The sequence below is a fragment of the Cajanus cajan genome, chromosome 1 (genome assembly GCF_000230855.2).
Source record: "Cajanus cajan strain Asha chromosome 1, NIPB_CcT2T_4, whole genome shotgun sequence".
In the NCBI taxonomy this organism is placed as follows: domain Eukaryota; kingdom Viridiplantae; phylum Streptophyta; class Magnoliopsida; order Fabales; family Fabaceae; genus Cajanus; species Cajanus cajan.
The window spans coordinates 50,383,597-50,411,341 of NC_138517.1; the positions used below are offsets into that span (position 1 = coordinate 50,383,597).

At 36.9% G+C, this 27,745-nt stretch overlaps 1 protein-coding gene across 2 annotated transcripts; it reads left to right on the forward strand.

The window, feature by feature from the left end:
• Nucleotides 1–8,892: 8,892 nt before the first annotated feature.
• Nucleotides 8,893–11,544, forward strand: LOC109791593 (F-box protein At5g07610). 2 transcript variants are annotated; one of them, XM_029269919.2, is made up of 2 exons: nt 8,893–10,238; nt 10,556–11,544. In XM_029269919.2, the coding sequence occupies exon 1, from the start codon at nt 9,044–9,046 to the stop codon at nt 10,226–10,228; it is 1,185 nt and encodes a 394-aa protein (XP_029125752.1). In that variant the 5' UTR covers nt 8,893–9,043; the 3' UTR covers nt 10,229–10,238; nt 10,556–11,544. The 2 variants fall into 2 exon arrangements, with proteins under 2 accessions (XP_029125752.1, XP_020206489.1); XM_020350900.3 differs by having other exon boundaries at nt 8,895–10,238; nt 10,504–11,538.
• Nucleotides 11,545–27,745: the final 16,201 nt, after the last annotated feature.

Consider the following 27,745-nt stretch of genomic DNA (forward strand, 5'->3'; position numbering starts at 1 on the left):
AAAATTAAATTACACGGTAAACCCCTAAAATATCTACATAATTGCGTTTGTTATAGTAATATGTAAAACAAAAGGAAGAGAAAGATAAAACAAGAGATTGATGAGTAATACCTCGTAACAAGCTTTATTGGATCTTTAACTATGGAGGTTTTAGGTGCTTTGTGGCAACCTTTCACACTACAATAAGCCTCACAAAACTCAAGAAGTACAATAGGAGAGAGAGAGAGAAAAAAGGGAGAAATTTCGAGCTCTAAGGAGCTTTGGACGAAATTTCTGAGCCCGGAGAAATGAGCCCCAGCTGTCTATTTATAGACTTCGGGAAGGGGGTCCAGAACGGGCCGTTCCAAAATCGGAACGGCCGTTCTGGATATGGTCGTTGCATGTAAAATTCGTATACTGGAACGGCCCGTTCTGAAATCGGAACGGCCCGTTCCATTAATGAGAATAACATGTGATTTCTTAGACTGGAATGGCCTTGGAACGGCCCGTTCCAGATTTAGGAACGGCCCGTTCCAGCCTTGTTCCAGTTAACCATTTAAGCCCTTTTTGAGGAGTTTGGAACTACCTGTTCCAATCTTGGAACGGCCCATTCCAATATTGGAACGACTCGTTCCAATTTCAGAATAGCCCGTTCCAAATTAGGGTTTTTGGCCTTTTGGGAGCCTCGAAACGGCCCGTTCTGGACCTTGGAACGGCCCGTTCCGATTTTGGAACGGCCCATTCCGGGACAATAAAAATATTTAATTTGTGCTTTTGGGCTCTCTAAAGTGTTGGCATGCTTCAGGAGCTCCTTCCCATCGTAACAGAGGTCCATGTCCTTGTTTGTATGCCCCCGGACGAAATTGGGTGTCTACAACTGCCCCTCTTTACTTGTCCTTTGGAATAGTAATGTGTTGCTTTTCCAAAGGCAAAGAAAGACGTAGACATTTCGTTCGGGTCTTCTCTTCGTCTCTTTGGTGCTTCTGCATTGTTTCCCTTGTGATAATGTGTAGCTTCCTTCGCTCTGAGGTTAGGTAACCCTCTTCGATCTTGTACTAGTTTTGAGGATCTAGCAACCCTTTCACTAAGGTCAGGTAACCCATTCTGTACTAGTTTTAGGGATCTAGCAACCCTTTCACTAAGGTCAGGTAACCCACTTTGTACTAGTTTTGGGGATCTAGCAACCCTTTCACGAAGGTCAGGTAACCCATTTTGTACTAGTTTCGGGGATCTAGCAACCCTTTCACTAAGGTCAGGTAACCCACTTTGTTGTTGAAGTAGTTTCGTAGCTCAGCCTCTCCAAGCTGGACTGATATTTTAAGGCTTCAGCCGGCCTCCTCTAAGGTCAGGTAACCCACTTTGTTGTTGAAGTAGTTTCGTAGCTCAGCCTCTCCAAGCTGGACTGACATTTTAAGGCTTCATCCGGCCTCCTCTAAGGTCAGGTAACCCACTTTGTTGTCGAAGTAGTTTCGTAGCTCAGCCTCTCCAAGCTGGACTGATATTTAAGGCTTCAGCCGGCCTCCTCTAAGGTCAGGTAACCCACTTTGTTCTTGTACTAGTTTTAGGGATCTAGCAACCCTTTCTGTGTTTGTACTTGATGTCTTCTTGTTGGTGTTGTGAGATGAAAGACTGCCCCCAGGTGGATGGGCAGTAAATGTTTGATGTGCCCCTATGTGTTGGTGAGCAGAGAAGTGAATGGTTGGCAGGGATTCCAGTGTTGCCCCTTGCCATATCAGTATTGTGATGCCTCTCCAGGCGCCTGCTTGTGGTACGTTTTTTTTCTGAATTTCATTTTTATTTAGCTTCGCCTCTTTCATATTTGAAGCTTGCCTTTTTCTGCTATCATTTTTTTTTAATGCTTCGGCTTTTTTTTTGACATTTTCGAAGCTTGCCTTTTTCTCATGTTGCTTTTGTTTTTTTATTGTCATCATTGGTGGATGGATCTATTCCCATGATGTTATTTGCTGAATCTTTATTGGTGAGTATTATTTTGGAAGCCACTCCTGGCTTTGGTAGGAAAACATTCCTGGTCTTGACATTTTCATGAATCTTCTATCATTCGGTTGAGGAGTAAGGCACGATGGCCTCTTCATGCTTATGGGTTTGCTTATTTGGTTGATTCCATTCTATTTCACTACCGATATGTCTTTGCTTAGTGGCAACATAGAATCACTTGGGGTTGCCATTTGACACCGCTTCGACTCATGCTTGGCTATTGAGATTTCACGGGTGCTTTGTCCTGATGACTTCTTCTGACCCATAGCAAGGAGAATGCATGGATGCATGGATGCAATAAAAATGCAAGACAGGAGTGATTTTATTATTATTATTATTATTTTATTTATTCTTTTTTTTTGTGTGTAACGCCCTTCTATATGCCCCTACCTCATATGCATGCAATGCAGTTTATGCTCATGTGTTTGTTCCTAAATATGCAATTCAATTTTTTTTTTCAGGAAATTAACCTGTACGTGTTAAGGTTAATGTTGACGATTTCTTTCTATCCATGCCAATCTTGATTACTGTCGGGATATGTTCTTTTGAACTCAAGGTTTTAATGGCTCCTCAATTATCAATGTGTAGTCAAATGTCTCTAAACTTTGTTAAAGGACATCTTAGTCTTTCCTCTGTGAGTATTCACTGTGCATTTTCTGTGTATCTTTTCGGTACCATTTTAATGCCAAAGGGTCAAGAGAAAAGAAGAAAAATGATGTTTGCATTTTTTCAAAAGGTTGTTAGAAGGGATTTTTTTTCAAAAGGGGTTTTTAGGAGAATGGCTGGCCAAGGTGGGCTTTAGTGTTTATGGCTATTAAACAAAGCATATTTGCTACAATGAAGCTATCATTGTGTTTAGCTTTTTTTGGAAAGTGAAGTGATGACTCGGGGTCGTACTCTAATTGGATGATTTCTTTGAGCCGCCTTTCAGTTTTCAACTCAGATTACTGCTTTAACGTCCTAAATTTTGCCTAGGTCACTTGAGATGTGTTCCCTAGCGGACATTTTTCTTTTGATCTTTTCTTTTGCCTAGGTTACCCATTTTTACTTGTGGGTTGCCTAGCAGATCTTGCCCTAACTTTTGTGCAGCCCCCTTAATGGGTTTCCTGCCGGGCCTTCATTTTTTTTTTGCAGCACTCATGAGGTATGAGATGTCTTTATTTTATCAAACCCTAGTCATGTTTGAATTCTTGATTGTTCCTTTGTTATCCTTTCCATGCTATTATTAAGTAACATTTTTGTTGCAAATACATTTTGTTTGTTAAGGGTTGATGGATGAGGCCTAGAGTGGATATTTAGAGGGAGAAGCGAAACGAAAGAGTGTTATGGCATTTAAAATAGTACTTTCAATTTACACGTGCCCCTTTAACAAAGCTCGAACGCCCGGGCATGCCCCGAGTTCGTGATTCATACACAGAGAGATAGACGAAGGTTGCCCCCTTGAAAGTCATGGTTGACGATTGGTTGAACTACGTTAGGAACGCATTCCCACTTGCTTGAATGTGGGTGTTTCGACTTCGGAGTGAAACCTTTATGAATTCTTGCTTTCTAAAGGGAATACTCAAGCCGCCTTTCGGTTTTCAACTCGAGCAAACATTGCTCTTTTTTTATTTTTATTTTATGTATCCCTAACTTTTGCATAGGAAGTATCCTATCGGGATTTTGATTCTTTTTTCTTTACCCTAACTTTTGCCTAGGACGCCCTTTACGGATTTTCGTCCTAGCGGGTTTTGTCCTGCAATGCCTTTATTCTTCAATTGGGTTTTGTTGTAATTCCCTAAAAGCAAGGATTCATTCATTCTTGAACATTCCTTATATCCCAACAGTTGTCATTTCCGCATGGGGAACTCTCGGTGTTTGAATCGTCAATTTGGGCGTGTTATGCCCCCCAGTCTTCTTGCACAATTACTGGTTTTTAAGTGGTTTTTAAGTGCTTCCAATTTGATGTACCGAGTTTGCACTTGATTACCAGTGATCTTATTATTTGATTAACACGCACAGGTTAAGTTTCCCTTTTTATTCTTATTTATTATTTACAAGGAAGGCATGTTATCTATATGAAACATAAAATAGGATGCAAAGATGATTGAGAAATTCAACAAATATCATTCTCATTGATTTGTTTGTTTAGAGAACATTCTTTGTACAAGATCTTTCGGTGCATTTTGATGATATTGAGGCTATAGAAGCTCATGCTTGAATGATGTCCCTATGGACATCGTTGCTCGTTCGTTGATTTGCAATTAGTCTTCGTTTCTTCTCAGATTCTTCTTGCTATTCCCATAAGAAGTAACCGTCAATAAGATTTTCGGGTTCCCCACTATTTTGGTGATGCCAAAATTTTCATCTTTGTTGACGATGAGTTAGAGAAGAAAGATGCAGTTTGGAGTGATTTGATAACGATTGGAGGTGTAATGGAGCTTATCATCAATTTTTTTTAAACTCCCTAGATTCATGATTTCTTGTTCATCAGGGGAGTTTTCTTTAGCTTCCCAAACTATGTTCTTTTGAAGCAAATTCTTTTTCTTTTTTTTATATTGCTTCAATTTCCCTTTTTTTTGCGTGCCTCCTTTTTCGAAATTTCAAATAATCTCCTATTTGAATTGAAGAATGACATCTTTCTAGATTGGAAGAAGTCTGAGAAGATGTAGATTTTGCCTTCTGTTGAAAAGATGACGAGAGTCCAAAATCTAGTAGGCCTCCTTAATATAAGGGCACATGAATCTTGTACTTAAGAATGTTCTCCTTTCTCAAAAATCTTTATGTACTATGTGCCTTCCATTATCTAATGAATGCATATGCTAAACTAAAAGCTGCATGATATTTGCTATATTTTTTTTGTTGAAATAAACTACCCTATATGATGCTTTAGAGTTGGGGTATACAGAAGGGAGTTAAAATTTTCATCATATTTTTTTATTAATATCTATTTGTTTGTAATTCTTATCCATTTGAAATAAATAAACACAAACAAATGCAACACACATATGCTTAAACAAATGTACACCCGCGAACAGTCACGTTTAAATCCTTGGTTTGTGGTCCTTGCAAGAAAAGTGCAATGTATAGGACAATTCTAATCTCACTGGTCTTAAGGCCCCCAAGGTGCCCCCATTATAGGGACCCAGTATCTTTGTCGCCGTCACCTGGCAAACTCTAAGGTCTGTCGCAGTATTTCGGGCTAGAGTAACCGGTTATCACCTTGAGTGTGATTTCCGACAAGGCTCGCAGGCTCCCAGGCCAAACTTGGGTCGGTCGTACGTCAACCACTCCCTATGTTTATTACCCTCATGCCCCCGGGTGTAGGGGGAACTGTTGTGTGCAAAGGATTGTGTACAATTTTATTTAAAAAGGTATAGAATTTAAACAAACAAACAAACAGATATTAAAGCCAAACGAATAAAACAAATAAAGTAAAGGGGAGAAATATTTAATTTATTATTTTTATTTTATTAACTTCATCAATTAAATGGGCCTGACCCTCTTTAAACGTCCCCAGTGGAGTCGCCATCTGTCGCAACCCGAAAAATTCTGATCTTGCGACCTAAGGTTTAGACGTCCTTTTAAAGATCTCATCAATTAAGGAATGCCCGGACACCAGACTAATCCTTAATCAATGGTTTTGAAAATAAGTTCGTGGAGTCGCCACCAATGTTTTACTCAAAACATTGGAAAAAGAAAAGATTTTTAAAAGTCCAATAATGGCCTTGATAACCAGAATTGGGTTCGGGGGTCGGTTACGTGTAAGGAAGGTATTAAGCATCCCTACAACGCCCTAAATCGGTACCCTATGATGAAGATAACGTAATAATAATTAATAGTTTAAATATTTAATCCCCTTTATTAATGATTATTTACATGAAAATTAAATTACACGGTAAACCCCTAAAATATCTACATAATTGCGTTTGTTATATTAATATGTAAAACAAAAGGAAGAGAAAGATAAAACAAGAGATTGATGAGTAATACCTCGTAACAAGCTTTATTGGATCTTTAACTATGGAGGTTTTAGGTGCTTTGTGGCAACCTTTCACACTACAATAAGCCTCACAAAACTCAAGAAGTACAATAGGAGAGAGAGAGAGAAAAAAGGGAGAAATTTCGAGCTCTAAGGAGCTTTGGACGAAATTTCTGAGCCCGGAAAAATGAGCCCCAGCTGTCTATTTATAAACTTCGGGAAGGGGGTCTAGAACAGGCCGTTCCAAAATCGGAACGGCCGTTCTGGATATGGCCGTTGCATGTAAAATTCGTATACTGGAACGGCCCGTTCTGAAATCAGAACGGCCCGTTCCATTAGTGAGAATAACATGTGATTTCTTAGACTGGAACGGCCTTGGAACGGCCCGTTCTAGATTTAGGAATGGCCCGTTCCAGCCCCGTTCCAGTTAACCATTTAAGCCCTTTTTAAGGAGTTTGGAACGACCTGTTCCAATCTTGGAATGGCCCACTCTAATATTGGAACAGCCCGTTCCAATTTCAGAACAGCCCGTTCCAAATTAGGGTTTTTGGCCTTTAAAGGAGCCTCGGAACGGCCAGTTCTGGACCTTGGAACGACCTGTTTCGATTTTGGAACGGCCCGTTCTGGGCCAATAAAAATATTTAATTTGTGCTTTTGGGCCCTCTAAAGTGCTGGCATGCTTCGGGAGCTCCTTCCCTTCGTAACAGAGGTCCATGTCCTTGTTTGTATGCCCCCGGACGAAATTGGGTGTCTACACCCCCCTCTTACCCTTAGGCTCGCCACCAGCAGCGACCGTTTTCGCCTTAACCTTCCCCTTGGCCTGCCTAGCAGCGGCCTTAGGGGGATAGAACCTTGACTACCTTCACCGGCCATTCTCTCAGTATGACCAAACGAAGAAGAAGGAAACTGGCAAAGAGAAAAAACGGAGGAGAAGACAGAGTAGGAGAAGTACCTGGTACTCCTTTGACAGTGATAGGACAGTAGCAAAGAACAGTGACCTAATTGCCGGAAACGACGACGATAGAGTAGAACGAAGACAATGAGGGTAGAAGACGAAGAGAAAGGTGTGGAGAAAATGCTGGTGTGCGAGGGAAGCCAAAGAAGTGCAAGCGCAAAGTGCAAAAGAGAGAGGCAAAGTATTTTGAATGAAATGCGGAAAACGATAAAACTGACAAGGCATTAAATGAAGCCCATAATGACGGGTACACCCCATCATTGCAAAATCGTCACCCCTCATTACATGTCGCCCATGCGTTTCAGGAAACGAGGCAGCACTTATGACACATGGTGTTTCGCCAAAGAAGCATAAATGAAGAGTCGTGACCCTTCACTGAACTCGTTATTAACTCCTCGACCCACGGTCTTCGGAGCTCGAGGGGCTAGTGTACTATCCGTATCGCGAAACCGAGCTCAAGCTCGGCACTGAAGCGCTAAACTACATCGAATGAGCGCTACCAGACATCAGCCAGAACAAAGGCCCACTATCTGAACGGATCATAATCAACTTCAGGCCCAAGGCCTAGATAAACCCTAATTCATACCAAGGTACGTGCATTATATATATGAGACCCATACACCCGCATATACTAACTTTAGCATCAGAGTCTCTTTTGCAGGTACGCCCGCCACTTCGGAACAGCCGACGTACCCAGCGAAGCAGGCTCACCAATCTTGCCCAGCAGATCGTCCCTCACGACCGATCTTCGGTAAGAACAGATATATTTGTAGAGGAAACAACACTAAAATTTAAAAAATAAATGTAAAATATACATAACAAGTCTCACAAAACCTATTAATAAAGTAATACAGTGGGCCTAATAAGAATATTTACAAGGCTTGACTCGATAATCAACTAATTAATAAGGTTAGATTACTAATACAATATGTTCCTAAAGTAAACCCAAAATGAAGTGTAGAGACATAACATTGAGGTGTCTTTTTGGACCTTTAAATGTCCTAATTGGGTGCAACTTCCAACAAAGAAGTTATAGATATTTGTCTTAGCTTTCTAGGGACACTAAAAACATTTGATTCCAAGTTTGGAAACTCTAGATATAGCTTAAGCAAGACAATATGTCAAAGTGGACAAAAATTACAAAAACTAAGTAGAATTTAAAATTAAAACTAAAATAGTCCAATGAAATAAATGTCAAATAATTTGTCAATTTAAGACACTACTAAATGTCAAATAAATCCAATTTAATATACTAAAATATGTATTAATTACGCATTATCACTCATACAAGATAATTATTGGTGCTTAATCTATAGGATTTGATTGTTCCGAAAATTATTTTTAACTTTTGTTAGAGAATCTCATAAAATCTGGATACTAATATTCTTGTTAGTAAAAATTACGTTGAATCCAACTAATGCTCTATAATTGTCTCAATTTATCAATTTTAAAAATGTTATTGGTAATATGAGAGAATAAAATAATATTTTTGAAAATTATAGAAATAAAAGCATTAGTGTTAAATTTGAAGGATCAATGACAAATTTATCCTAAATTTAAATGACTAAAAATATATTTAAATCTATAAATTATTATAAATTTTAATTAAACCCTTAGTTTAAGATAATTTTACTAGTATAAATATATTTTTAGACTTAAAAAATACTTTTCTAAATAGTAACATTTGGTACTCGAAGAAAAAAAAAATTAAGAGAATATATTATTAATAAAAGGAATGCGTATTAATTAAAATTTGAAGCGAATATTCCTCAAATAACATCTATAATACACCCGTCAAAATAAGATATCAAAAGATGTGAAAATTTTATTGATAAGTAATAAATATTTTTTATAATTACTTATAGAGTGTTGAAACTTATTCTTACCATCATGATCCTTAAAATTGAACTCACTTAAAGTCTTAAACTTACTGAAAAGAAAAAAAAAAATAAAAAATTTGGGTGTTAAAAAACCTTTCTTAATGATTATATTATTTCAGAGTAAAAAAGCAAGCTTCCTCCGTAAGCTACCGAAAACTTTTAGACTTCCCTGATAAGACATGGAAGGAGATGGGAGTTTGAAGGACATACATACATATCAATCAGAGTGACAACCACTGAACTGAGAAGTAGGGTTTCTCCGTTTCCTTCCCAATGTGCTTCTCTTTCATTGCCGAGAGGGAAGACCTTTTGACGGAGGTTCTTCTCCGTTTGCCAGGGAAACCATTAACCACCTTCAAATGCGTTTCAAAGCAATGGCATGCACTCATTTCTGACCCGCACTTCCTTCGTAGATACCTCACCTCTAACCGTTTTCCCTCTTCCTTGTTGCTCACACCTTCTGATAGTCCCTCCTCTCCCATGCCCATTTTCCCTCTCACAACTCCTTCTTCTCCTCCAACTCCAACTCTTATCAACTTTGATTTCCTCAATGTTCCCCACTTACTCCTTAACGTTACTCAATCATGCAACGGCTTGCTACTTGTTGAAGGGACACTGGACGAAAACCAATCACCCTCCACTCTCTTCGTGTGTAACCCAATCACCAAGCGTTTTGCCACAATCACAGGAGTACCGAAAAAGAGTAATTTTTTTCTCGCTTATGACCCTCTAAAGTCTCTGCATTTCAAGCTTGTTTCTGTCCAATCTGTAAATCGTTTGGGTTGGAGTGATGCAACATTAGATTGGGATGACTATTCTACACATGCACATAAGATTGCTATATATTCTTCTGAGACAGCGTGTTGGAGTGATACTAGGGTTTGTTTCGTTGTCCCTTCAACTATGAAGATGCATTTAGGTGTTTATTGCAATGGTTCTGTTCATTGGTATCTTAAAGCTAAGGAGTCCTTTTACTTTGATGTGGAAAATCAATGCCTGAAAACGTACCCAATGCCACCCAATATTGAGAACCATGAGAAAAGTCATTTCAGTGAGTCACGGGGGCGTTTGCATATGATGCTCCTGTCTCCTCAACTATTGTTTGATATTTACGAGTTGAAGGAAGATTACTCTGCTTGGTCACTGAGGTTCCACAGGCTGGATCTTAGTCGTGTGCATGCCCCTTTACACGACTTGTATGTTCTTATTGGAAACACTTTGATTCGATTATTTCATATGTTGTGTGTTGCTGGCCAAGAGAAGGAACAAGATTTCATGCTTATGTTGATCTTTCATGATGGAACCCTCTTCTCCTATAATGTTGTGGATAACACCATCACAGAGCTTAGTGAATTTGAGTCTATTATTGAGTCGCGTGTTCCTTGGTTCGAAGGTTATGCCTTTAGATCATTTGAATTCATTCAGAATCTTTCTCCGGTTGGAGTTTCAACTGCTTGAGGATACTAAGGTAATGATCCATCGTCCTCTGAATTATTTTTATGTGGATCATATATATGTGTCTCTCGATCTAAATAGATTTCTATTTCCTTTTAAACCGATGTTTTTAAGTTTGAATTCAGAAGAAATGTTTTTGTGTTGTTATTTTGTTACTGCTAGTAGTTAGTGTAATTTCCAATTTTCAGGGATGCTACTATGTATCCTAATGATAGTAATAATTCTCAATAAAGCCGCACTAATAAACTATCTTAAGGAAGTTTTCACATTCATTGCAGTGTCAGCATCTTTTTGGAAGTGGAGATAGATGACGTTATACTCTCGTTGCAGTGTCAGCATTTTTTGGAATTGGAGATAGATTACTCGTTGAAGTATCTTACCAGGTTGTCAAAGCCCCATGGAATGAAGGATTTTGGTTTCGGCCTTATATTTGCCACTATCGGTGTTATATTCTGAACTTTTTTTATCTGTCTCCTTGTATATCTTTTGAAGGTTAAGCTTTGGATATCAAGTGTTAATCCATGACTTGGAGTTTTTTGACTTTGCATCATTAATTCGTATTGAATACATGTATGTTTTATGATGCCTTGTCTCATGATGGAGTGTTATTGTGTCCTGTGTTTGCTTTATAACTGAGTACTGACGCACAATTGAATCATAAGTTTGTTATTAGATCTGCCACTAAATAGCTGTGTAGATTTTAGAAGGTATGCCATACATGGAAGATCATGTCATTACTTAGCTACCGTCCGTAGATTTGGTTATTGTCTTGGAACTGTGGTACAACGTTGAGAGAGCTGTCTGATAGGATATGTTTATGATGGTTTCTATTATGTTATGGAGGATGCTGGTTTCGAGGGAATGTGACATTACGGTGCATAATAGTCCGAGTGTTCAATTGGCATTTGTTTGGTTCTGATGGTGGCATTATAGTGCTTGTTTCATTTGAGGTGTGTCTGTGGGATTGTGGCATTGGTGATACAATGATCTTGGAGAATTGGTATGAATCAAGACATTATTGTTTTGGGTAGTAGCTTGGGAATTAGTTAATTTTATTTATACTTTTCTGTAAAATATTGATCAGACTTGATTAGCTCATGTAGGTCAGTAGAAAGGATTTTAACAAGACAGCGATTTGTACAGTACATATCAAGTAGTTGCCTAATTTGACATGAGATTGAAACCAATTGATCTATCTCTTGCACATGGTAGGGAAATATATATATATATATACACACACAAGTGGAAGGAAAAAAGAAGCTGCTATTACCAATTTGACAGCAAAATTTTTGTGATCCAGTACTGATATTACCATGTTATTGCTGTTTGTAAATTGATGTAGCAGAAAATTTATTAAGTTGTTTGAGGTGGGGCTTGGGTACATATTCTTGAGTTTTGTAAGGCCCAAAACTTATTGTTCTTATTATTCTTTCGTTGTATTCATTATACCTTGTGACAATCCTCGGGTAAGAAATTATGATACATTATTTTCGTTGGCTTTAAAAAAAAAAAAACAATAAAAAGAAACCAATTGACTGGTTATTAAGTAGCGTAGTTTGTTGTGTTTGAATAGAATACTGGGTTCCCGAGGTTTATTATGAACCAAAAATATAGTAATAGATTCAGAGATACCGAATTCTTCAAGATCCAGATGTTTGTGATTAAAAGGTAAATACCATAAGCTGTACAAGTAATTGTTTAACATACCAATTTATGCTTCTGTATGATATCAGGATTTGCCAACTCCATAACCTTTTTATCGGGACTTTGAATTGTTATATGAACCTCCTTACCTACTGGTGGTGCAATATCTCTTGCGATGTCAAAGGCACTAGATGCAAATCCATTGAAAATCACAATTCACGATCTGTCAAAAAGGGAAAGTATTTAATTACTTCAAGTAAAACTATTAGCGTTATATTTGATATTTAGGGATGACAAAACTCCTATATCTGTGAGGATCTGTTGATAAAATCTATTACAAATAATAAATGAATAGTCTAAATGAATACTTGTGAATAACGGATATGGATTTTTTTTTGAATTAATTACCTGTACACGGTCAGTGCTAAGTTTTACACTGACAACCAATTATATCTTTTAATTGTGCCATGTCACTGTTAAAAATAAATGTGTTTATAGTGACATGACACAATTAAAAGATATAATTGGTTGCTAGTGTAATTTTTTTTACGCCGGCAGTATATAGGTGATTAACTCTATTTTTTTTTATTCATTTATAAATGGGACAGGAGTGGGTATGATAGTATTCATACCTGCGGGTACTTGTTTAATAAATTTTTTTAAATACTGTTATATATATATTTTCAATATTAGTATATTAGTATATATTTTTGAACATTTTATTTCAAGTTAAATTATAATTTAAATTGTAAGTATTTTATTTAGACATTTTTTGTTTCAGGAATCAAGTTGCAAAAATGGGGTTGATGAAGTTATCAACATCACTAATTAAAAATGTTTTGATTTTTAACATGCTTTAAGCATGTTATAGAATTATAGGTGTAATTTGATCGATTCTCTAGCTTTGTTTAGACCTATAAGATTTATGTATTTTAATTTGTTTACTTTTTTTTTGAAATTATGATATTAGATTATTGTAACTTATGATTTGAGACTTTCAATTATTTATGAGATTGATATATTTTAAGTAATTGATTATCTTCTATTTTTTATTTTTTATAATATCAACAAAATTAATGTTAAATGTAAATTTAAAAATTCACATCAATTTTTTTTTAACATTTCAATGACATCAAATACAAATTTAAAATTATATGTAATATGATTTTTTTATTTCTTAAAAAATTATAATTATCCATGGATATCTATGAGTACCCGTGAATATTTAAAAAGTTCATGAATATCTGTATAACAAGTACCTACACGGATATGGGACAAGTACATGACGAGTTTTTGTCCTATAGGGCGAGGATGGGTATACTACTACCCGCCCCCATAGGGTCCATTGCCATCCCTATATATTCCTATTAATTGTATATTTTGTCATAGACAAGTTATGGTATTACTTTAGTTGGAAGTAAAAAGTCATTTAAAATAAATACATATAAATGACTCAAGATACCCAATTAACATGTTAGAGTCAAATATATAATAGATGCTATAAGTATGGTTAAAATATTATTTTACTTTTTAAAGATTTATTTACTTTTTAAAATATTTTTTTTAATAGTTTTTATCCTTATTTTTTTAATCTTTTTTAGTTTCTCTAATTTAAGATAAATTTTATTCTTTCTCTTTGCTTCATCTATAGTTTCATTGATCATAAGTTTTGCAATAGATTCCTCCCTTCTAGAAATGCTCTCTATCTATCATAAATAATAGAGGGTAAAACCTTTTTCATTCTATTATCTAAAATATTTATGAATTTGAAGTTAATTCCATTCGATCTAGGGTACTTGGAGCTACCCAAACACCTTGTTTGATCTCCACTTCTTCAAATTTAGAGATACGATTATTATTTTGTTAATCAGAAGTTTGTTTAAACTACGCTTTATTCAAATTAGGTCTTTCCCCTATCTATTCCTGAAACTTTTCTTGAAAAAACAATTTCATATGACTCCTTACCTCCTTTGGCTTATCCACCCAAAAACCATCAATAAATAGCCCTTTAAAGCATTGTTTTTTCTTTTCCAATTCACCGTAAGATGGAAAAATTTTGTATTTAAGTCTCCCTCTTTTAGCCTTATCAATATGAACTTTTGGGATAAGATTGATTCATTACGTGTAACCACCTTCCGAAATTCCTACTACAAGTCTTTATTCATTTGTACTTCTTCCTCCGTCAATCTTATAACCTCTTATTTCTTATCAAGTTCATTCATCCTTTCAACATTTTTTTGGTATGACTTGTATGATGGTTTCAAAACTTTACTAAATTCCACTTTCTTAGTTTACAATTAAGCAATTTTAGCTTTTCCTTAAGAACATATGCACCTTAACCTTGGACATTGCATCACTTCCAAGTTTCTTCAACAAATATAAAAAATTCCTTTCCCTCAAACCAATAGTCTAAAGAACAAAATTGTTTCAGGCTTTAAACTATATTTAAATTTTGTAGCATTATATAAACTATATCTATAATGGAATTGTTTCAGGCCTTAAACTATATTCAGGTAGTGATCCAATATATTTCTATTTAGCATGAATTGTGAGCTTCCAAACCATTATATAAACAAGTCTCTAGAAACTATGATCTTATCAATCCTACTCTTTGTTGTCCTATTAGGCTTGTACCATCTAAACCCCCTACCTATTAAAGGGACATCTTCTAGTTCCATCCTAGAGATGAAATTATTAAACTCTTGTGTTTGTTACACCATAATTACCACCATTTTGGCCTAATTTTTCCCTTGCATGTCTAACATTATTAAAATCACCCGTCATACACCATTAATTTATATTGTTGCTTTCCCTTTTTTTTTCTATATTATTTCATTCCACACACTCTTTTTTTGTAATCTATCACAAGAGGCTTACATGTTGACAATAACAATTCTTACCTTATTATCCTTCCATTCCCCTTCCAGCCTCAAAAAACTTGACCCTTCAAAATGAAAAGTTATTTCAAATTTTTCCTTATTTCATACACAGAGTAGACCTCTTATTGTGCTGACAACATGGGCCATCTTCCATTCCAATTCACAATCACCACTTAACAATTGACAAACTTTTGAGTAATTTTGACTTTTTTTGTCTCTTGCATACACAAAACTTGAATTTCTTCTTTGACTACTGTCTTCCTAACGAAATGTCATTTGATATATCCCCCCAAATCCTATGACATTAAGAAAAAGTATTTTCATTATTCAACAGTTTAATTCATCTCCCGTGTTTGGTTCCATTCTTTTAGGTTCACTAGCTTATCAATAATTTGGTCATCTTCACCTTTATAATTCCCTCTCATTGCTTTCCCAATCTTCCATAACTTTTTTGCTTCCACCACTTCTTGTTTCAGCTAGAATACTCTATTGTAATTTCTTATATCACAATTAGAAAAAGAATTATTGAGGGAGAATATAACTAGTCTAACCTACTCTTAGATGTATTGTTGTTTGTAGAAGTCTTCTTTCATGACCCTTGTTTGGTACAAGGCTGTATTCGTGAATCTCCAACTTGCATATTTAGTGCATCACCCTATAGGTCACCTTGGTCTTCTAGAACAAGTCGCAGTGGAAGACGGTGAAAAAGAGAGGAAAGAAAAAAATAAAGGAGTCACCAACAAAATTATTAAATAGAAAAATTTGGTGATGGAAACCTACCTCCCAAGGTTTGCATTGGAAAAGATAAGATCAAGAAGGCTAAAGGGTGAAGACATAAGCTCACACTTGAAGGCCATTAGACCTTTAACAAGGACCATGGTTAGGAGACTAGAGGAAGCTTCTACAGAGGAGGTGCTTCTTAGACTTATGCTCTATATGAGCATTGAGTATGATTCCTCTTTTTAGTCTCATAGTTTCTATTGTACATATCTTGTATAGTTTGAGTTATTGTACCTTGTATATAGTAGATACTTGTATAAACTTATTTTTGCCTTTGTATTTGTAAGGCATCTTTATCTTTCTTTATAGGTCATACCCTTAGGATTTTAGGGTATGCTTCTTGGACACTTTTACTTCATTTGACCTTGTATTTTGGGTCAAGTAGTGTAGGTAATTTTGTCCTTGTATTGTTTTTACTTAAGGGTGTAATTAGTAGTTTAGGGGAAGTGTAACTAGACTAGACCATGGTCAAAAATAAATTCCACTACACCTTTAATACATCCCTTATAGGGTTACATTGTAACTAATTGCGTAAATTATTGATGAGTTTTAAAAATTTATTTAACCCCTTTTATTAATACCATAAATAGAAGAAAAAAAAGATCCAACATTATATTTTAAACTAAAAAAAGGTGTACCAATAAAATATTTTTTTTGTTTATAGGACAATATTTTGAAAATCTATTTTGAAAATCTATTTTGAAAAAGGTGTACCAATAAAATATTTTTGTGCATTGGATATTCTTTTACTTAAGTTTGACATCTAAGTTATCACAACTCAGGTGTGTCACAGTAAAACATAAGATTAACAAGGTGTCACACCTAGATTTATTATTTTAAATTTTATTTTATAAAAAATAATAAATACAATAATTATTATTAATCTTTTTTATAAAGAAGATGTGAAAATATCAAGTTGTTACAACTTAGGCATTTTCACATCAAATTATAGGATTAACAAGGCATCATTTCTAAATTAACCCATATTAATTTATTTTATAAGAAAATAATAAAGATAATAATCGTATTATTTTATCTATACCTATTATAAAAGGGATACCAAGACTTGTAACTATTTTTGTTCTTCACTTTTTAATGGACCATTATATCCCTTGAATATTAAAAATAATAACTTCTCATATCTATAACCACTTGCAGTCATCTAATATCTTGTCTATGTAACTATTAGAGGCACATAGTGTCTTGACCTCTTTAGTTTATAATAAAGAAAATGTAAAATATCAAGTTGTCACAACTCAAACACTTTCACTTCCAATTGTAGGATTAACAAGGTGCCCAAATTAACCCAAATATTCTTTTTTATTATTGTTGTAGAGGGTCTTACAAGCATGATGAGGTTAATAATGGGCAATAATATGTTTGAAGGATTTTCGGTTGGGAATGAACATATAAAAATCAATATACTACAATATATAGAAAATACTATGTTCATTTTGAAGGATAAACTTAACAATATTATAACTATCATATACTCAGTTGCTTTGAGTTGGAATCATGCCTAAAGGTAAACTTCTTTAAAAGCAGACTAGGTGGAGGTGGAGTTGATAGGAACTCCCTAGAGATATATGCTTATATCATGAAATGTTGTTTGATGTCAGTTTCCTTTTTGTATCTTGGCATGCTTATAGGGGATAATCCAAGAAAATAGTGTTTTTGGAAACCAAACATTTTGAAAGAGGAAGAAAAAAATTATCTTCTTGAAAAAATAAGTTGTTATATATGGCGAGAAGGATTCATTTAATTAATTATGTTTTAACATCACTTCCTTTATTCTACTTATCTTTTTTTAGAATGTCTAAAATAGTGTCTAAAAAGATCATAAGCATATAGAGGGGATTTGATAGACCATGGGCCAAGGGCCCAGTAACCAGAGCTATGGCTAGGAGGATACAGGAAGAGCTGGATCTTGAGAAGACTAATGGGCTTGTTAGGCCCAAGGTAATCTTCACTTGGAATGCTCTATCATGAAGAGAAGGCCTTAGTTCTACTTGTTTATATTGTACAGTTCATGCATAGTCTTTTGTATAGGTTATGTTTGCCTTTGTATTGTGAGACACTTTATTTGCTTTTTCCTAGTGATTGTATATTGTTTTTAAGGTAGGTTACTTGGAGAGTTTAACTACATTTAACCTCCCTAGATGATACATTCATTTTATATTTTTTCAGTAGGGAAAAAGGGGGTGACATTTAGCAAAGCTTGAGGTGTGACTAGAAATTGGGCCTGAGTTGGGCCTAGGCTAAATTTTGCATATTGGACTCATTTTGCTCCTAATTTTTTTATAGATTTGATTTAGCTAGGTCTCATCATCATATGATGAACCTAACTAAACCAAATCAAGGTTTTTCAAATTAATTCAAGGAGCAAAATGTGTTCAAGGTCGCCTAGCTCTCTTAAGTCTCCTTGGTCGAAATTTCTAGTTGTTCTTTTTGAGTTTTGAAGCTTGCCTTGCAAGCTTCTAAACTCAAGTAAGGTAAGCTTACCTTACCATGGTTCTTAAGTGAACCATGGTCAAGGTTAGCTTCCCTTGCAAGCTTGCTAAACCGTAGGGAGTTAAGTAAACCTTACCATGGTTCCTAGTGAACCATGGTTAAGGTTAGCTTCTCCTAGAAGCTACCTTTTCTCTATATATTTGTAAATACCTCCTTTGTAGTCACTTTTGACAAAAATGAGAATTGAACTTCAGAATTCTCTCTCAAGAGTCCTCTCCCAAAACCGTGAGGAATTTCTACTCTAAGAAATTCACCAAAGGTTTCAAACCTAGCCTAGGTTTCTTAAGCTTCTACACTACACTAGAAGTAACCGAATCTTCTTCAAGGTTTCTCCTCCATGGAAGCTTTTGCTCATGGAGTTTCAAGCTTTTCTTGAAGTCAACCTCAAGGCATAATCGGTCCTAAGCATGGAGTCATTATAGAGCAACAATCTTCTTCAATTAATCTCCATCATTTTTGGTATCAGAGCCTAGTCCTCTTGAGGTTTTTGTTTCTAACTTTTTGTTCTTGAATCCGTGTTGTATCTTCCTCCTTTTACATGTCTCTTTGTGTTGCTGCATGGATCTAGTTTTAATAAATATATTGATGGATCCTAATTGTCACATGAGAATTAATTGATTCATTTTGTGCTTGTTCCTTATTCTTGAATCAATTTGTGGTGCGCCTAGGTTTCTATACTTGTGCGTTTTGATTTTTGCTTGAGTCTTCTCCATTCCTATAACATGAGTCCGTGATTGGACATTGATAATGTTTAGTGTATGTTTTTGTTTTTGAATCATATGTTTTGTCTAGAGTCATGTGTAGTCCTTTGACATGTTGAAAATTCCTAGACTAGCTTGTTTGACCTAATTTTGTTTTGTGTTTGTTGAGTCCGAATTTGTGAGTCTTTTCCTTATTAAATCTGAACCTTACTATAAGTGCTTTTGATTTACATGTTTGAGTTCCTAATTTGCTATTAGTTCTAGCAAATTTCCTAGAGTTAGGTTTCCTTTATGTCATATTAAAAGTTTTGTCAAGAAAAGTTCATAAACACTCTCCTATTAGGTTCCTTTGTTAATTGTGGTGTGGCTGAACCTTATTGAAATTTTTTGAGCTATAAAACAGAGGCAAAACAGAGGTGTATGTGTCCTAATTGCATGAGAAAAACAAAGAAAAATAGTGCTTAAAAAATTTTACCTAAAATTCCTACAAAATAGTGAAGCACTAGTGAAAACATGCTTGTTGACATCTCTTGTTTTATGTAAAATTTTTACTGCAGTTTTCTATATTAATTCCGAGACATATAAGTGTGTAAAAGGCATTGAAACTCCTGAACATTAAAATAAAAATAAGTGAAAAATATTTTGCAAAAGAAAAAGAAAGAAAATAGCAAAAGAAAAAGCCAAAAAAGGAGTAAAAATTGGTTAAGAGTGCTCTCGGTTTTGGTATGGTTTTTGCATGTAAATCTTTGTGACCAGCCACATTTTTGAGTCTTATTTTGTTTTCTAATCTTAGCTTTTAATTTTGTAATCCATTCTAGTGCCTTTCCTAGGTTAATCTTTGTGTGCTAGCCTTCAAAATTTCCTTTAATTGTTGCTTGTCTTTTTGTGGAATTCTTTCTAGTCTTGTCTCATTTGTTTTTCCACCAATTGGTGTAGCCATTCTAAATTGTTCATTTTCAGTTTTAGCACTAATATTCAGTCTTGAAGGTGGTTGACTGCTTCTTGAAAGGTGTAGGAGGCCAAGGCAAAGGACATCCACTTGAAGGCTTTGGTGGTTGCTTAGGGAGTTTGTTCTCTCTTGGTGGCTAGGCTCTTGGAAACACCTAGAAGTGACTAACCTCAAGGTTACTTCTAAAAAGAGGAGTGAAACACCTTTGTGAGGCTGCAGTTGGTGGCTGAATTGGAGCAAGAAGGAGTGAAGCTAATTGTGAAAATTTTTGTGAAAATTTAGAACTAAATTTAGTGACGGAAATTTTGGTTACTAAAACTAGTTTTTCCTTACAAAAATCCGTCTCTAAATTTGTTCTAAATTAGTGGCTAATTTGTTTGCCTTGAAATTAAGAGCAGCCAATAAATTCATTTGATTGTGAATTTACATTTCATTTGGAGTGTGAATTTGCATTTCATTTGAAGAAAATTTGAATTTCATTTTCTTGTAATTTTTGATTTCCAAATTTTTGTACAAGGCCTTTATTAAGGAGTGTCTTGGAATGCCTTTGGTGTATCTCCATCTCTCCTTAAGAGTTCTCATAGTAAATTTCGTTTAGCACTTGTGAGAGGGTCCTTGAAGGTCTTTGGTACCTCTCAAGCTCTCACTTAGGTTTAAATTGCTTACCACGCCTAGTTTATGTTTTCAGTCATTTAAGTTTTCAAGCAATTTATGTTTTAAGCAATTTATGTTTTCAGTCATTTAAATTTTCAAGCAATTTATGTTTTCTTGCTCTTTATGTTTTCAAGCATCTTATAAACTGTACACAAAGGCACTTGTTTGTTATTTTTCTTTAAGAAAAGTTCTTTGTGAAAATATTTTTGTGCAAGACAAAAGTACAAGGGGGTTTAGAGATTTTTACTTGAAGATGCTTGGTTATTAAGTGGCTCTTTAGTAGCTCACCTCCCTCCAAAGTTCAATTTGTACTCTTAGACCTCCAAGTGCCAAGTCTAAAGCACTCCATAAAAATATTATTTTCATAAAAACTATTTTTGTGTGAAGAAAAAAAATCTTTTGAATTAAAATGTCTCAAAATTCCTCCAATAGTGAAAGTGATGGCTCTCTAAAAAGTCTTTCTTACATCACTAAAGAGCTTAAATCACTTAAACTATGGAAAAAGCAAGAGTCCATTCAAAGAGAGAAGGAAAGAAATGAAAAAGAAGGACAACTTGCTTATCTTGAGGAAGAATTGAGAATTTTAAGGCAAGACGAAGAAAAATTTAAAGAAGATATGAAGAAACATAGGAAAAAGAGTAGGAGCTCACATTCCCAATACACATCCCCTAATGAAAGCATGAATCTAGGGGATCACTATCAACATACTCCTAGGAGGACCACAAAGCCTAGGGAAGTCAAAGTTGACCTCCCACAATTTTTTGGAAAGGATGATGTGGAGTCATATTTAGATTGGGAAATGAAGGTTGAGCAACTCTTTGCTTGCCATAGGGTAAGTGAAGAGAGAAAGGTACCTTTGGCTGCCCTTAGCTTCCAAGGGCATGCCATGTATTGGTGGACAGCCCTAGAAAGAGAGAGACACCTCCACAATGATCCTCCAATTCAATATTGGAATGATCTTAAAAGTGCAATGAGAAGGAGGCACATTCCCACCTACTATGGGAGGGAGCTTATGAATAAGCTCCAAAGGCTCCAACAAAGAGACATGTCTGTAGAACAGTACAGGCAACAAATGGAGCTTTTAATGATGAGGGCTTGTATTAGGTAAGAGGAAGCAACAACTGTAGCTAGATTCTTAAGTGGTATTAATTTAGAAATAAGAGACCAAGTGGAGCTACTACCCTACAGGGACCTAAATGACTTGGTCCAACTTTGTGTAAGGGTAGAACAACAAAGAATGAGAAAATCTTATAAAAGGGATAGCTCCCACTCTTCATTTCTAAAGAAAGATTCCAAGAAGGAGGGTAAAACTTTTGAGAAGAAGAAAAATTTTGAACCCTCCAAGAATCTAGCCACAGAAAAAGATAAGGGAAAGGGAAAGGACACTACACACACTAGTTCTAGGACTAGTGACATTAAGTGCTTTAAATGTTTAGGGAGAGGCCACATTGCCTCCCAATGCCCCACAAAGAAGGTCATGATCATGAGGGGGCATGACATTTATAGTAGCCAAGATGAGGCTACTACTTCCTCTAGTAATAGTGAGGAAGAAGCAAGTGAACAAGAAGAAGGTGTAGAGTCTACTTTTCCTTATGAAGGGGAGCTCTTAATGCTTAGGAGACTCCTCAACAACCAACCTAGTGATACTCTATCACAAAGGGAGAACATATTTCATACTAGATGCAAAGTTTCAAACAGTGCATGTTCTCTCATTGTCGATAGTGGCTCATTGTGCAATTGTTGTAGCACTAGGCTGGTTGAGAAGTTGGGCTTAACAACTAGTCCCCATCCTAAACCTTATCAACTTCATTGGATTAATGAGGATGGTGACTTGGCAGTTGACCAACAAGTAAAGGTCAAGCTTTCTATTGGTAATTATGAAGATGAGGTGCTATGTGATGTAATACCAATGGAAGCTTGTCACATCTTATTAGGAAGGCCATGGCAATTTGATAAGAAAACCATGCACAATGGCCTTACTAACGAGATTACCTTTACTCATAAGGAAAGAAAATTTGTGCTTCATCCTCTTTCTCCTCAACAGGTGGCTGAGGATCAAGCACAAATGAAACTCAAAAGAGATAGTGAAAAGAGATTTAAAAAAAAAGAAGAAAAGAGTATAAAAAAAAAAGAAGTCTGTGAAACTTAAGGATAGAGAGGAATCTAGGGAGAAAGGAGTTCCCTCCCTAGAAGTTGTTAATCAAGAGAATGAAATTTTCAAACAAACCCTCTTGATTCAACAACCCTCCTATATCCTTCTTTGTAAAGGAACTCTTTCTTGCACTGCCACATCTAGTGGACATGAGACTTTACCTAAGGGGGTAAAAACACTTTTAAAAGAATTTGATGATTTATTTCCTCCCGAGGGTCCAATGGGCCTTCCTCCTTCTAGAGAAATAGAACATCAAATTGATTTGGTGCCTGGGGCTAGCCTACCTAATAGGCCTGCCTATAGGACCAACCCCCAAGAAACTAAAGAAATTGAGTCTCAGGTCCAAGAGTTGTTGGAGAAGGGCTGGGTTCGAAAGAGCTTAAGTCCTTGTGTTGTTCCAGTGTTGTTGGTTCCAAAGAAAGATGGCAAGTGGAGAATGTGTTGTGATAGTAGAGCCATCAACAACATCACTGTGAAGTATAGACACCCCATCCCTAGGCTTGATGACATGTTAGACGAGCTTCATGGAGCCATCATATTTTCTAAAGTTGATCTTAAAAGCGGATACAATCAAATTAGAATCAAAGAAGGAGATGAATGGAAAACCGCTTTCAAGACCAAGTTTGGATTATATGAGTGGTTAGTGATGCCCTTTGGGCTCACCAATGCTCCTAGTACATTCATGCGTCTCATGAATCATGTCCTTAGGGATTGTATAGGTAGATTTGTTGTAGTTTATTTTGATGACATCCTCATATATAGTAGGAGCCTAAGTGATCACATAGGACACTTAAGGCAAGTTTTTGATATTCTTAGGAAAAATCAACTTTTTGGAAATTTAGAAAAATGTACTTTTTGTGTAGATAGTGTTGTTTTCCTAGGGTTTATAATTAGTAAAAAAGGGGTTCATGTGGACCCCGAGAAAATCAAGGCCATCCAAGAATGGCCCACTCCTAAAAGTGTTGGAGATATTAGGAGCTTCCATGGTTTGGCAAGCTTCTATAGGAGGTTTGTTCCTAATTTCTCCACACTAGCCTCCCCATTAAATGATCTAGTCAAGAAGAATGTGGAATTTATATGGGGAGAGAAACAAGAAAATGCCTTCATAACCTTGAAGCATAAGCTTACCCATGCACCACTTCTAGCTCTACCAGATTTTTCAAAAACTTTTGAGTTAGAATGTGATACCTCTGGAGTTGGTATAGGGGCGGTTTTGTTACAGGGTGGGCACCCTATTGCATATTTCAGTGAAAAACTCAAAGGTGCCTCCCTTAACTATCCTACCTATGACAAAGAGCTCTATGCTTTGGTTAGGGCCCTTCAAACTTGGGAACATTACCTTATTCCCAAAGAGTTTGTCATTCATAGTGACCATGAGTCACTTAAATATTTGAGGGGCCAAGGCAAGCTAAACAAAAGGCATGCTAAGTAGGTAGAGTTCTTAGAACAATTTCCATATGTGATTAAATACAAGAAAGGGAAAAATAATGTTGTGGCTGATGCCCTTTCTAGGAGACACACTTTGTTAGTCTCCCTTGGATCTCAAATCTTGGGATTTAATCACATTAGGGAATTGTATATTAATGATCTCGAATTCAAAGAAAATTATACCCAATGCTTAGCAAAGCCTCAAGGAGGTTTCTATATTTCTGAGGGGTACTTGTATAAAGAGGGAAGAATTTGTATACCCCAAGGATCTATAAGAAAACTCCTTGTTCAAGAAAGTCATGAGGGTGGTCTCATGGGGCACTTTGGAGTTGAAAAGACTCTAAGTTTTCTAAAAGAAAAATTCTTTTGGCCCCATATGAGAAGGGATGTTGAGAGGTTTTGCTCTAGATTGTCGCCACCCGCCGAAACGGACCTTGGCATTCGCGACGATGGTCGGACTCTTTTTAAGTTTTGAAAATTGATGGATTGCTAGAACGACTTATTCTCAAACTGAGACCTTGTCGAGCTAACAATTTTATTAAATGATTCACCAATCCATGTTAATCCCAAGCGGGACCCTCCATGGATTAGTGGTTTTCGCAAAAGGTAGGGTTCTTGGAGTCGCCACCAATGTTTTACTCAAAAACATTGGAAAAAGATATAAGGCAATTGATTTCATAAATTAACTTTGGCCATTACAACCAGAGTCGGGTAAGGGAGTCGGTTACGTGCGGGGAAGGTGTTAGCACCCCACAACGCCCCTTTCGGGTTCCCTATGACGGATTATTTATTAAATAATAGCATAAAATTACTAAATTACCCCTATTTATTATAAGCGATTATATTAAATATCTACATGATGACGAATTTAAATATGCAACAATCAGAAAGCGGTAAAAGAAGGGATTTTTAGAGAAGAAACCTCTTGAAGCGTGCTTTTTATATATCAATGAAGTTTAGGAGGCTTTTTGGCGCTCCCTCCCTCTACAAGCTCGCTCACTCCTTCCTAAAAAATAATTTTTACTATGGAAATCCAAAAGATTTCCCTTCGACTAAGTTCGAGACTCAAGCAAATGGCTCGTGACTCAAGAACTTCGTCGGATTGACTCTCAGAGCGATTTCTAGGGCAGAACACTGCTCAAAAACCCCAGAATACTCAAGGAGAGAGTCAAAACTGTGTGTGAAAGTGTAGAATGACGTCCAAATGACGTCTTATTTATAGGGGTGAGGCGCAGTACGGCCCCTGGGGTCAATACGGCCCATATTGAGTTTTTGTACTTCAATACGGCCGTATTGAATTCAGTACGGCCGTATTGAAATACAGAAACTTCAATACGGCCGTATTGGTTTCAGTACGGCCGTATTGTAGTACAAAATGTGCAGTACGGCCGTACTGAACTCCAAGGAGGCCGTATTGAGCTCCAAACCTCCCACTTCCTTATTTTTAGGTACTCTAAGACCTCTAAACCTACAGATAGCCATCCTATGGTCTTCTAGGAGTCCTTCTGGCTGACTTTCTTTCGATCTTTGAGAGTCTTCGAGTCTTATTTCCGACCCGGACAATTTTAGGGGTCTACAGCTGCCCCCCCTTTACTTAGTCAAACGACCTTTTGGTGTAACGATTGACAAGTAAAGGAGTTGACCCGATTGTCCGGGGAATGAGCCATCCTTCCGACTTGTAGTGTCTTCCGGTGGAAAATTGTTGAGTAGCCTCTCCAGGTTGAGTATTAGTCGTCGCCTCTCCAGGCTCGTTGCATACCTCGGTGCTCTGGACATCTGGGTAGCTGAGTATCGCCTCTCCAGGCTTGTGCATACCTCGATGCTCTGGACATCTGGGTAGCTGAGTATCGCCTCTCCAGGCTTGTGCATACCTCGGTGCTCTGGACATCTGGGTAGCTGAGTATCGCCTCTCCAGGCTTGTGCATACCTCGGTGCTCTAGACATCTGGGTAGCTGAGTATCGCCTCTCCAGGCTTTGTGCATACCTCGGTGCTCTGGACATCTGGGTAGCTGAGTATCGCCTCTCCAGGCTTGTGCATACCTCGGTGCTCTGGACATCTGGGTAGCTGAGTATCGCCTCTCCAGGCTTTGTGCATACCTCGGTGCTCTGGACATCTGGGTAGCGTGAGTTTGCCCTCTCCAGGGTTGTGCATACCTCGGTGCTCTGGACATCTGGGTAACTGAGTATCGCCTCTCCAGGCTTTGTGCATACCTCGGTGCTCTGGACATCTGGGTAGCTGAGTATCGCCTCTCCAGGCTTTGTGCATACCTCGGTGCTTTGGTCACTTTGGTAGCGTGAGTTTGCCCTCTCCAGGGATTTGTGATAGTTTTGTCTCCACAGTCCACGATGCTGCTTCGACAGTTTTTTCGATTTTGTGCCGCTGAGGGCTGGATAACGCAGGGATCCGTCTATGGGATGTGCAGTTAGTCATAGGTTCTTGTGTCCCAACTTTCCATTGCGTAGTTGGTACCCATTGAGGAATTTCTGTTTCCTTGGGGTGTAGACACGAAGATGCTCTTTCTGATGTGAGCGATGCCTTATGATTGGCTGACGTCTTTTCGACGTTGGTGGAGTATCCCGGTTATCCTTATTCGGGTGACTCTTTTTGATTTTCTGGTTTTATTGCCTCTGCGTAGGCTGTTATCCACTGGGGGATTCTTTCGTATGATTTTGATTAGCCTCTTCTGTTAGGCGTATCATCTTGATATTAATGATTGGCTGAAAAGCCAAATTCCGCTTGAGGAATTGTTATTGATCTCTTTTTTGGATTTTCTCTTTTTGAAGGAGTGCCTCTGAGTAGGCGAATTATCTTGATGTTGGGTGTTCGGCTGAGTGCCGGATTCTGCTTGGGGAATGGTTATTGATGTTTGCTTTTTGTAGGGATGCCTCTTAGTAGGCGACTGGGGATTTGAAGTTCTTATGTATCCCAGAGTATTATTTAGAAAGCCTCTTCAGGCTTAGCTTCACTCATTGCTTGAGTTGGAAAGCTATTCTCCACTGAGGAAGTATGAGTCCTTTCGACTTGGATATTCTGTTTGGATGATCAAGCCTTCCTTGGGGAATCTTGCTGATCTTGGTTTGATAGCTCTCACTGGGGAATTTGGCCCGTGAGTGGAAGCTGAGATATCTCTGGGGAGTATTATTTCGGCAAGCCTCTCCAGGCTCAGTTATTCTGAGAGAGTATTATTTCGGTGAGCCTCTCCAGGCTCGGTTATTCTGTTATGATGAGAGAGTATTATTTCGGCAAGCCTCTCCAGGCTCAATTATTCTGAGAGAGTATTATTTCGGCAAGCCTTTCCAGGCTCAGTTATTCTGAGAGAGTATTATTTCGGCAAGCCTCTCCAGGCTCAATTATTCTGAGAGAGTATTATTTCGGCAAGCCTCTCCAGGCTCAATTATTCTGAGAGAGTATTATTTCGGCAAGCCTCTCCAGGCTCAGTTATTCTGTACAATTTGTTGGGTTTTCTGTATTTTGCCTTTTTTGTTGATTTTTGGCTTTTTCTGTTGGAGGGATCTCAAACACACTCACAGATGAAGTATGCAGAGGAATGAAGATGTTGTGATGAATGAGAATGGACCAATACGGGCCGTATTTGAATTCAATACGCCCGTATTGGTGTGGACGTTATGGCCAATGCTGCCGTATTCATTTCGGTACGCCCGTATTGAGTTGAAAATTTGTTCATAACCCTGATTTTAGTACGGGTGTACTGAACATGATACGGGCGCATTGTTTTTTCTGAAGTTTATATTTTTTTTGTTTTTTTGTTGTTTTTTTTTTGTTTTGTTTTTTTTTTGTTTTGTTTTGTTTTGTTTTGTTTT